This window comes from Anarhichas minor, unplaced genomic scaffold (assembly GCF_050575085.1).
Source record: "Anarhichas minor isolate MPS153535 unplaced genomic scaffold, ASM5057508v1 ptg000027l, whole genome shotgun sequence".
Taxonomy (NCBI): domain Eukaryota; kingdom Metazoa; phylum Chordata; class Actinopteri; order Perciformes; family Anarhichadidae; genus Anarhichas; species Anarhichas minor.
Window position 1 is genome coordinate 11,273,453 of NW_027466473.1, and position 12,761 is coordinate 11,286,213.

The window sequence follows — 12,761 nt, forward strand, 5'->3', positions numbered from 1 at the left end:
GCGGATGAGGTTTGCTCAATTGTCATTAGGGCTCTTTATGAATGAGTCAAAGGAGAACATATTGTACTTCAATACGAAAAGTATTTTTTTTTTAAAGAATGAATGATTGAAGAGATGTAAAAGAAATAAAAAGTGAGATAATGTAAGCCTTAATAGCCTCATGATATAGAACAACATCCTGCAGGGACCCTGTACTGCATAATCTGAAAGAGCAAAGACTCGACATTTGCAAGAATCGTTTTTATTATCTTCAGGTAGGCTACACTTGCAGATGTCAGACTGAAAGTTCACATTTAAAAAACATTCACGTTTAGACTTTGCAGGTGTACTTTTCACAAATACGACTATCTTTAACCATTTCTACAGACAGTTTAAACCTAAACATTTTCAGATTTTTAGTTATAGGTGCGGTTGTTTCTTTAAAATTACCATATCAACATAGTATGTTTTTAGGGTTCAATAACATTTAAAACAACAAATCAAAAGGTACCTTACTGATAGAAATAATGTAAATTCCCTCGTCCTCTGGATAATTATGCAGAATCTTATTAAGAATAACATTTAGATCAAAAAGACAACTCATGTGCAGCCTGACACAGTAAAACGCACATTTGAACATTTGAAAATGGGATTTTTATCAGGTATTAATTCCTACCTCAGACATTAAAATCACCCAGCAGAAAACAGCACAAACAAGGGTTAACTATGCCTCAGTGCAAAACATCTCTCACTGAGGTGGGAACAGAATATAAAGACCAACACTGCATTGGGAAAAAGTCACCGGTGTCCTCCTGTCTTTCCCTTGACCTTAGAACATGAGGCTTCTTGTTGCATTCAAATACATCCCCCAATAGTTTCACTTTTTGATTAAGTAAATGTGATATTTACTACACATTCCCCAGAATTGCTCTATTCAATAAATATTAGTGATACGTATTTCCCATTAATAAAAGTACAATGTTTTAGTGTGCACTCTTTTGTCATCTCCACCATAGGCAGTCACCTAATGGCCCAATTATATGGGAGCACAATATTCAACATCAGTCAAAAGGGGTTTGTGTCATATAAAAACCAAGAAAGTTAATATTACTGCACATCAGCAAATCAAAATATGTACAAATTTACATTAAGTAATTGAATTTCTGAATAGGCACTTTAAGTTAAAACAGTTCATCCAGCCCTCAGTCATCTTTGATGATACGACATCACAAAGAAAAACGGCAGATACCTTGTTTTTTTTGAAAGAAGATGAAATCAGATGAAGACAGAAAACCCAGAAACAGACATTAGCCCTGATTAGACATTAGTAGATTTGTATAATTTCATTCTGACATCAGCCACACACAAACCTATAAAAATACACACGCAGGGAAGCTCTAGTTTCAAATAAAGTAGAAGGATGTGCTACAGAACAGGAAGGAGATGGTTTAACATGCACACACATGGTAAAGAACACACTCCTGGGATGAATCTCCACCTCCCTCATGACTTCCCTGCTGAACAATGTACCGTGTGCGGGAAGAGTTGTGGTGCTTTGTTAGGAAAAAGGGGAAAAAACAGCCTTTGCCCAACGAGCAGCCCTATATTCGAACAGGGCAATATAATCATTAATGTCACAAAACAATAAATAAATATTAAATAAACAAAATAAATCATTATATAAATAAATAATTTGTTGTTAAATAAATAAATGAATACGTAAAAGAACTGATCAAAAAGAAAAGACGCAGGCAGTGCTCAAATTTAAGATTTAAGAGCCGAATGGTATCTTCTTACAATCTTGGAGAACATATAAAAAAAAAAAAAAATCAAAATTCAAAACTGCAAATTCTGCTTCCATCACAGACGTCAATGTCTCCCACCTCGGCTACTCACAATCCCCAGTTCCTCCTCTGAACCTTCTCCACATATGAACTTTGAGAGGGAGACAAACTTATTATTCAGTCTGTGGATAGATGAGAAACATTAGTAATGAGGCTGTAGTGCAAATATTCTTTGACACCACTGAATGTTAGTAAGTGGTACTAGAGCAGAGTTTTAGAGTGCCGGTAAAATGTGCTAAATGAGACTGTAGGTCATCTTACAAATACTTGTATTAAGCGAGACACGTACAGGTTGTCTGGAGCAACATCACCACAAAGAAAAGGGTAAACTGCATATCTAACATTTAGGGATCTCCCCATAGAGTCAAAGGGAGTCGGGGCTCTTATAGGTAACAGCACTGGCATATCACCACAGGAGTACAAACGTAGGAGCAAATACAACAGCCCCATTTCTTCTAAGTAACCTTTAGACTTGAGGTGCACTTGATAAACAGTATCTTACATGTAGTGCATTCACAAGATTACAGTAATCCATCTAAATTAATTAAATCAAGCGTTCCTCAAGTTAGTCACAAAGCTGGGCCTATTTTAAAACCATTTTAGAGAACTGGTCCCGTCAACATGGCCACTTACGTGAATCAGTTTGTTTTACAAGAACAAATCAACTAACAGATGCTATTTTCTTGTGAAATCAAATTAGCTGCATCCTGATGGTGTAAACCGTCTTACAGTCTGTGCCTGCGAGGTTCGGAGCGTGGCGGGGAGGGAGGCGGGGGCAGGGTGACAGTGGTCGGGGGCTCCACTGGGTCATCCATGGGCAGGACCAGGCGGGTGCCCCTGATGGACACTTCATGTTCCGCTACGGCCAGCTCGTGGTCCAGACCTTCGTCAGACGGGCCGCCCCTTGCGCCGGAGGAGCGGTTGATGGTGCGGCCGGATGCGTCCATGCTGACGGTGACGTCGGCGTACATGGAGCTCACGCTGGCATCGTTCAGGATGAAGTCCGAGTCATCGTCGAAGAGCTGGCCTTCGTTCTGGAGATTGTAAAGGGAAATGGAAAAAAATGTATGTAACGCGAGAAAAGCCAGGGAATAAAAAGATGAGGATGAATACAAACACAGGAGAGAAGACCTTGAAAAACTGCAACTTCAGCGAAATACTCGTCTTTAAATACATGGACAAAGACTAATAACTGTGTTTCAAAGTTCATTCTTTTGTGGTTTCTTTACAATTAATAAAGAAACCAAAAATATCAAAGTCAAATGACACTATTAAATGAATAAATATCCACGTATGTTAACTAGTGCCACTTTAACTGGACCACATCATGCTGTGTGTCCACACCTCATAGGCCTGTGGGCTGGTGAGGCACCGTGCCAGCGGTCCACAACAAGCAGGCAGCGTAGCAGTGAGAGGAGGGCCGCTGTGGGTCAGGAGGGGCTTCAGGTAGCTGGAGAACAAACTTTTGTCAAGGATTATTAACAGTTTTTACAACACTTACTTTCAATTTAACAATTTAATTGGCCAACAATCTAACCATCATCAGAGCTTCATCTGTGAACCCCCTCCTGTCCAGAAAGATTAAGTTACTGGTGTATATTTCTGACAGTTTGGAAAGGGCACCCTCTGGTGTGCAAAGCTGAATCAAGCATCCACATTTCTGAAGGGAGGACCTCAATGACGTGATCCATGGCTGAAAGGATACTTGTGGTCAAAGTTGTACCAGATCCTGAAGGGCCAGGCGCTCTCATGTTTGGTGTTCCTGCGCTGGGACCCATCCAACACCGCTGAATTCTGTTCAGCAAAATATTTAGTTTTAAACATTTCTACTTATATTTAAGGATATCAACTGGACAAAGCAACCAAAAAAAATGTATTTTCAAAAACAAGAGACTTTAATCTGCGCTAATTACTTACAGAGTGGTCTTGATCAGAGTCCACACCCACCCTGAAAGAGAGAAGGTAGCCGCAGTGACGTTGACAGCAAAAAACATTCGATAGATGGGGTGAAACACACAGAGAGACAGATGCATACAAACAGATGCACAGCCTTACGGTATGCTCATGAAGGACAGCATGGGCGTGGTGCCTCCTCCACAGATCCAGACAGTGAAGAAGACAATTAGGAGGGTAGTTGAAAACATCATCTGGCGGGCGTAAGTCGCCGTGTCTCTGATTGAAAGAGCAAAGGTCATCGCCCCGCGCAGTCCTGGGGGGGACGGATAACAAAGACAGTGCGAGGTTGAGAAACTGTGTGTGTGTGTGTGTGTGTGTGTCACTAAAAGGACAGCGTGGGAAAGACGTTGAGTGAGGCGGTGAGCATTTTTTTTATTTATCATGAACTCAAGAAAAGCCACAACATATATTTAACTTAATGTCGCTGTTCTTTGGTTTATTATTTCCGAACTACTGCACATCAGTTGGCAAGATCCACCCACGCAGTTATGTTGATGCAGGTGTTGGAAACAATTATGTGCACAGACATGTAGGGGACTTCTAGTAGGAGTGTTGTTGGTCTAGAACGAGACTGTCTTCACACATCAACATCTAGGCTGACAGGGTTTAATCATCCTTTCCACTGATTTAATGGAACCAGGTCCCAGCTGTGAAGTAGTTTATTCATTCTGGTCCAAGCCTGAGAAACGTTAAATGATTGCTTATCTGACATCAGAGACTTTACTGTCACAGCTCCGTACCTGCAAACATCATGACATGCTGAACGTTGGATCCAATTTTGTTCTTGCGGCCCAGGTTGAGCAGGAAGGACAAAGGGTAGATGTTTGCAGCCCTGCCCAGAAACACTGCCACCTACACAAGGAGGGTCAAGGACACAACACACAAAAGTAATAGAGATGGGGCAAGCTGGGATGGAATATAATCGTGGGTAGATGGCAGTTTCAACTGACTCATCAGTCTTTTAAATGTTGCTGATGTTCTCGGGCTCCTTCAATCACTGAAACATTCTTTAAAATACATATACTGTATGAATACACTATTATCATCAGCATCGGCAGACATGATGCAGACAGGTGCAGCTTACAATAGTCTATTGTAGATAAAAAAGTAAGAAACAACATTCTGTGACTGATCGTTAACAACAACAAGAACTATGGCATCGTGAAAACATTTACGGGAGTGGTTATGTGCAACATCAGTCATCTCCAGATAACCAATCGTCTCTGGAGCATTTACACCAATCAGAGTAAAGGATACAAAGGCTCCGACGATGAACATAGGGTTGAAGACGTGTGACTGGAAGGAGAAGAGAGTCAGACCCATGTAGGAGAAGATGAAGTTCTCTGCCAGGAAGTTCAGCAGCTCAAACAACTGATGGGGGAAGAGAAAAACGATTATTGCAAACAAACTGCAAGATACCTGAAACAGAGAAGTTCACATTGCATTCACGTCACTTTGGAGTTACTACTTTAGTTACTACTTTAGATGGGTAGCTAAAAAATAGCAGCATAAAAGCATCTTTAATGATAGGCCTAAAAACCGAGAAGGAGGCAGAATTGAGGTAAGATTTGCATCTAAATAAATTGAGTAAAAGCGACCAAAGATATGAGATTGTACATCACCTGTTTGGTTCTGTCCTGCGAGTCCGGGGAGAGATTGTTGAAGGTGTAGTGAGCCTGAGTGATGCCACAGAACAGCACAGCCACTACGCCTGAATAAAAACAAACATACACAGGTGTCACTTCAGTATCACTCAGAACGCATTGAATTATACTTCACTGGAGGGCGGCACAAGCATTTTCGTGCAGCATTACTTTCATGAAATGTGGATCTACAGAGCAGCAGAAGTTATGGTGAGATGCATTACAAGACAAATGAAATGCCCAAATTCACAGTTTAAATTGCATGCACGTGTGCCGTGTACACAGGTGTACCTGTGAACCCGCAGGCTTCGGCCAATAGGAAGGTGCTCCAGGACATGAGGAAGAAGAGCGCCGTCTCCAGCAAGGGGAAGTCCCTCAGCTTAGTGAACTTGGTCACGTGACGAAAACTGAAAGTCAAGGAGCAAAACAAGAGGTAGCGCATACACAGTCGACCTGCAGTGTACAAATGGAAATGAGCTAAGAAAGGCATCGCTGTGTAAACTGTATAAGTAAGGAAGCATTGTTCTGTCTTATTGTGCAAGGACACAATTCAGGCTACTCCTCTTGGGACAACCACAACAGCGTGTCTGGTTCCAGGTCAGATAAGACTTGAAGCTGCCCATATAATGATTAAACAGCAGCAACTTAAATGAGGAAGAGGACCTCTGTTTTAAACCCTCTAGTGTTATTCTGTTGCTGCCTATCTGCCCATGCATACCTGTGTACATAAATTATGTAATGGTGAGCAACAGGTGAAAGGATATGAGAGCCGTCATGAATCCAGTGGCCACCCCGAGAGCAAAGGAGCCACTAAAGATGCCAAGGAAGACGCCGAAGGATTTCAACATGGCCATGGCCTCAAAGCTGTGGCTGTTGTCTCCTGCAGGCTGGTACGCCACAATGGAGCTGGAGTGCAGATAGACAGAAGTACAAGCAAATAAAAATGTTTACATGGAAAAGGGAAATAGGCACTTACTAAGAATCCAGAAAGGGGAACTGGTTCCATGTTAATCACATGCTCTCATAAGGAAACAAACAAAGTCAGGCATCAAATCAAACCTGCAGCAACCCAAATCCAATAATGGCTGATATCAACAGCCTGGTGTTTATCTGATTTTTGCATAAATTTAGGAGATTTTGGTTTCCCCCTTAAAAAAAGGTAACAAAAGACTTTAAACACATGGAGTTGGGTTTTACAGTCACAAAAAGGGAGGAAGTTAGGATCTTGCATGCTTCAATCAAACTGGATCTTGGATCTCTCAAGACCATTCCAATATCCAGTTGATATCCAAAAAGAGCATCAATAAGAAACGCTATTGTTAGCATTCACTTTAATCGTTTTATAATACATTATAAACATACTTTACTTATAATGCATTATAGTGTGATTGTAAGTCATTTCAAGGGGTCATTGTTTGTGTGACGTAAAGTGAAAAATTTAATCATTAAATCTATTCAAGAACAACACACGTTTACATTACTTAAAGCAAACAATGACCACTTAGAGTAACTTATAATTACATTATAGTGCATTATAACAGTGATCACAATGTATTATGAAAAGATAATAATGTATGACAACAATAAGAATATAGGTATAATATAAGACCTTATAAGTCATTATAAAATGCTCTTTAATGTGTTATGATTATTGTTATAAAGCATTATGAATATGTTTGAGTGCTTATAACTATAATTATACAGTGCTATAAGCAGATTATAAAGCATTATAACTATCTTCCTAATGCATAACAGACAGGCATCATAGAAAGGGTTGGCAAACAGTGCATTAAGGTGCTAGTGGTGCACAAATGACATCAAGACCAACAACGTAAACCACTCGCACTAATATTCACCAGTAATAAGCATGTTGTACACTAATTTACCAAAACTTTGATTTGAAAAAATAAGAAATTTCTGGTTATTTGCAGGGTCTATAGAGCATAGGAAAAAAAAATAAAAAATCAGACAAAGAATGGATATGAAAGGGTAGCAGGGGAGAACAGTGATCATTCTAATGGCTGGTGGTTCAAGGCTACATTCTAGGTATAAAATAAGCATCACAGCGACTGAGTTGAAATGATCAGGTTCTAACCCTATAACTCAACCACTCAAACAGCCCCCCACCCACCCACCGGGGAGTGAATGTCTGGTTTTCTCCCAGCCATTCCTCCTCCCTCTCTGGCCAGACTGGGCCATCGTCACCTGGGGAGCGCACAGCTCCAGCCTCCCGTCTACTCTGCTTCTCCCAGCGGAGGAGAACACTGCATACATACGTACAGGTAGGCGGAGAACGACACGGACAGGTGAAGGAAGGCAAGCAGTGAAATGACAGGGACTGATGTTAGTATGATAAGTGTCCATTCATATGCAATGTACAACACAAAAAGCTGAAGTCGCCTCTAAGTTAGACTCACAACAGTGCAGGTCATTAACACAGAACTAGATATTGAAAGGATAGCTTCACATTTACGTCCATCTCAAAGCAATACTTACATGCTGATGCCAATTTATTGACCCTGTCCATACCGGCCATGACAATATTTCTTTAAATCCCAATTCAAATTTTACAGCCATCGTTTTGTGTAAAAATGTATTTTAAAGTTCATCTGAAGCTAGACACACAAAACAAACTGTATAAATATCTTCTGAAGTTTTATTGTTTTGAGACAGACTTGCAAAAATGTCAAACTATCTTTGAATGTGAAACTACTGTTGCTTTGATGAAATAGAAGTGGACAATTCTGTTGTTTCTGCGTGGGCTGTGTGTGTGTATATATCTGCAGTGTGTAATTAATGAATGCTTACGAAGAGAGTACGATGGCCACAGCATCATTGAGGACACTCTCACCAAAGAGTAAAGCATACAGGTCCACATCTACTTTTAGCTCATTGAAGATAGCCAGCACCGTCACTGAGGCACAGAGGAGAAAAATACACTTCAGAGTACAAGACACGCAAATACTGTACAGCAGGACAGGAGCGCAAGAAAGGCCTCGAACAGAAAGACTACCTCGCAGCCGAAAGCTAATACGGCCCTACCTACCTGGGTCTGTTGCTGAAACGATGGCCCCAAAGAAGAGGCAGTCAGTAAAGAAAAAATCGCCCCCAAGCTGGCCCACGACTTTCATGAAGGACACAACGCCATACATGATCAGCCTAGGAGGAGAGAAGAATGTGTACAAGTCAAGACACTGGCTCCGCTTGCCCATTCAACAAACCGATCAAGCAAAATTAGACAAAATCTTCAATCTGTTACTCTGAATGTATGTATTTCAGAGATAAACAAATGCCTTACCCAATAACAAAGCAGGAGATAACTGTTCCCATGAAAGCATAGGCCAGGATGGAGCCGATGTTTCTGAAGAAATGTCTCTGGGACAGACAGGGTCACCGATATATTAAAACAGAGACTGTCTAGTACCAGTAGTTAGGCTGGGGCCATACAGACAAATATCACAATGATCATAAAAAAGGATCTCAATATGTTTGCAAGCGTGCATTAAGGCCTATTAAGAAAAAAAAAAGTAACCTTATCTTCTAAAGATCTAATTTGTGAAAAATCTGAATTTTTAAATGACATAGTTAGTGCATCATAAGTCCAAACCCTCTTACCCTTTTCAGACTGTAACCGGCGTGGAAGATGATGGGAGGCAGCAAAATGTTGAAAAACACTTCGGGGTCAAAAGTCACCTGAAGACAGGAGTAAGTTATCAATCAATCTCATCTGTTTGTGTATGCAAACTAGAAATTAAGACAGAGATTATGTTTAGATATACGTCGAAGTTTGCAGAGGCTGTTTTAACACACTATAAGACATATTTTCTCCCATTTGGCACCTGCCAGCTGGTACTTTCATACCAGAGGGGCACACACCAAAAAAAAACTAGCACTTGCACCCTCCATTAAATCCCCCATCTGTTCACCCCCTTGCCTTTCTCAGCATCTCATCGTCCTGCACTTGGTGACCGTTGCCACGGCTGACTTCCCCCCTCAGAGTGTACTCGTAAAATCGCCCGCTGACGTTGACCAGCAGAGTAGCGGGACTGGCGTTGACAGCACAACCGAGGACCACGTCACTCATGCTCTGGGGCACGTGGACGCCAAAACGCAGGATCACACCCACCAACACGCCTTCAGGGAGGAAGAGGAAGAGGAGAGAGAGGGAGTGAAGGCTAAGCAGTTAGCCAAGGATCTGTAGTAAATGACAATAATGTCCTTCATTTATATACAGGAGTATTTACAATTTTGTTTGCAGGACACTGGGGTTGCTTGTGTGATTCCTTGTTCTATTTAAAAACACAGCTTTTAATTATTTGGCTGTGCCAAACAGTTGAATTAGAATCGGGTCTTACAATAACACAAGGTAATTATTGGTTAATTGCGAAAAGAAAAGAGTATCTATTCAACCGATTCAGCTTCTCACTGCCTGATGAAAATGACAGGTGTCTAATGAGGCAAAGGGATGGATCTTGTCTTATTTTTCCCAACAATTGTAGTCATTGCCATTTAGTTAATTAGAGAGGTGACAGACCACCAACTCGAACAAAAAGACAACAAAATGTCAATTCCACAATCCTAATACGGTTTAAGTTGTGTACTATTGTGGACTGTACACACTGGACAAATAATATTCCTCTTAAATGCTAACGACAGCAACAGTGTGCTTATACATCATATTTCCCAGGTATCTTCTCCCATGTATCTTGTAATATAACAATAAGCTGTCAAATGAGCTTACTGATTAAGTTTGAGGAGCTAACTGCACCAAAGCCAGCTAGCATCGACGCTACACTGACTTAGCTAACCTAACGTATATGGATGGATAGAAATAAACGCTAGAGGTCTTACCATAGATCATGGCGAGTCCTGTCTCGTGCAGGAACCTAAATCGCCGGTGTTTGAACAACCATATAGTTAAAATGGTGAGTGTTAAGAGCATTATGAATATGAGTAGGTTGGCACTGTCCTGTCGGTGGCTCTCCTCAGCCAGCCTCTCCGTTGCGACGTTGTCCATCGCATTGCTCTCGCCTTGGCTCCCGACGAGCATTAATGTCAACAGAAAAGGCAACAACAGAAGCGCTTTCGACGGTTTGACACCAAGAAAGCTTCTCGGTGTAAATCCCATTGTGGCTTTCTGTGAAACGGTTACATTTGCCGTTGAATTAGTGTCGGTGTTGATGGGGAAACTAGCTACTGCTTAGACGAGAAGCGGCCAATTGACAGCTTCTTCCGCAGCCGTTATCAAAACATTGTAACATCCGGTTCTTCAAAATAAAAGCCCATGACACAAAAGAGCGACCTCTTCCGCTCGTCACAGATTGACGTTGGTTATCATTACACGGTCGGCTAACGTTGCACAATGAAATGCAGTAGAAAAAATAAAATAAAAAATGAACACAAACAAACTGACAAACAATAAAACTAATAATAATTAAACTGCATCAAAATATGTAAATAATAAATAAAGTCACCAGGATAATGACAATTAAAGAAAAACTGAAATTGATTTTGGTGAAATTACTTATAATAGACCTCGGCCTATATCTTGTGCAACTTCATCATATATTATGTAATTGTTACACCTATAGATCATACTGAGTGCAGTGATGAACTTTATTGTGTGTATAATTCATCCATCATCACACCTTAAATGAAACATTTCTCATTCACACTTTTGTCGAAGAGGACATTCCTTTTTAAAATGTTTTTCACGTGTTTAAAGTCTGCATCAACAAGCTTACAGGCTTATGCCAGGGTGCTGGAAAGGAGGCTCCGACCGCTTGTCGAACCTCAGATTCAAGAGGAGCAGTGCGGATTCCGTCCCGGCCGTGGAACAGTGGACCAGCTCTTTACCCTCGCAAGACTACTGGAGGGGCTCTGGGAGTTTGCCCAACCAGTCTACATGTGCTTTGTGGACTTGGAGAAGGCTTTCGACCGGGTCCCTCGGGGGGTCTTGTGGAGGGTGCTGCGGGAGTATGGGGTGCCGGACCCGTTACAACGGGCGATCCGGTCTCTGTACGACTGCAGTAGGAGCTGTGTCCGCATTCTCGGCAATAAGTCAGACACGTTCCCGGTGGGTGTTGGCCTCCGCCAGGGCTGCCCTTTGTCACCGGTCCTGTTCGTGATTTTCATGGACAGGATATCTAGGCGCAGCCTGGGGGCGGAGAACGTCAGTTTCGGGGGTCTCGGGATCGCCTCTCTGCTATTTGCAGATGATGTGGTCCTGTTAGCCTCCTCGGATCGTGACCTCCAGCATTCACTGGGGCCGTCTTGGTGAAGAGGGAGCTGAGCCGGAAGGCAAAGCTCTCAATTTACCACTCGGTCTACGTTCCTACCCTCACCTATGGTCACGAACTCTGGGTCGTGACCGAAAGGACAAGGTCGCGGCTACAAGCGGCCGAAATGAGCTTCCTCCGTAGGGTGGCCGGGCTCAGCCTTAGAGATAGGGTAAGGAGCTCGGTCATCAGGAGGGAGCTTGGAGTCGAGCCGCTACTCCTTCGCGTCGAAAGGAGTCAGCTGAGGTGGTTCGGGCATCTAATTAGGATGCCTCCTGGACGCCTCCCACTGGAGGTTTTCTAGGCACGTCCAACTGGGAAGAGACCCCGGGGAAGACCCAGAACACGCTGGAGAGATTACATCTCCCAGCTGGCCTGGGAACGCCTCGGGATCCCCCAGAATGAGCTGGAACATGTTGCCGGTGAGAGGGAGGTCTGGGTCGGCCTGCTTGACCTGCTGCCACCGCGACCCGACCCCGGATAAGAGGAGGAAAATGGATGGATGGATGGATCAACAAGCTTCCACAATTGATCATTAAAGTTTCCATGCACGTCACATCTGCAGGAAAAAGTAATGAAATTAATTCACGGAAAGAAGCTTGCTTATCGGTCTAATCACCTAATAATCACACACGCACTCCTTCACACACACATGAAGAATCACATTCACAGTAAAGCTCAAAAAAGGTTGCAAAGCTGCTTATTATCTTCCTAGGTCTAATTTTGAGTTTTGTTCTGAATTTCCTGCTTTCGAAAGTTAATGTTTTTACTCAATAAATCAAAGTAAATATACCGTATTTACTTCACTGTATCAAATAGCTGCTTTGTTAACTCAACTGGCAAGTAAATGAGACCACAGGAGGACAAATTTCAGGAAAAGTGACTCCTTTGCTTTCAGTGTACTGTATATAAGAAGAAAAAATTAAAAGTAATTTTAAAAGTAATTTGCATTGACTAGAGACCTACTGCTAACTCTTACTCAAATAATTTAATATTGGTCTACTACTCCTTTAATACTTGCTCACCCACATGGTCATTGCATTCATTTTAGCTTAATTTCT

At 42.0% G+C, this 12,761-nt stretch overlaps 1 protein-coding gene across 1 annotated transcript; it reads right to left on the reverse strand.

Annotated features, from left to right (window-relative positions):
- Positions 1-225: 225 nt before the first annotated feature.
- On the reverse strand, positions 226-10,945 carry LOC142960124 (sodium/hydrogen exchanger 6-like). Its single transcript, XM_076101755.1, has 16 exons — positions 10,274-10,945; positions 9,357-9,556; positions 9,038-9,115; positions 8,721-8,797; positions 8,469-8,581; positions 8,231-8,336; positions 6,187-6,328; positions 5,714-5,819; positions 5,402-5,490; positions 5,037-5,150; positions 4,520-4,631; positions 3,879-4,032; positions 3,741-3,771; positions 3,529-3,617; positions 3,168-3,273; positions 226-2,857 (listed from the first exon to the last, which is right to left on the reverse strand). The coding sequence occupies exons 1-16, from the start codon at positions 10,548-10,550 to the stop codon at positions 2,549-2,551; spliced, it is 2,103 nt and encodes a 700-aa protein (XP_075957870.1). The 5' UTR covers positions 10,551-10,945; the 3' UTR covers positions 226-2,548.
- Between the last annotated feature and the right edge of the window lie 1,816 nt (positions 10,946-12,761).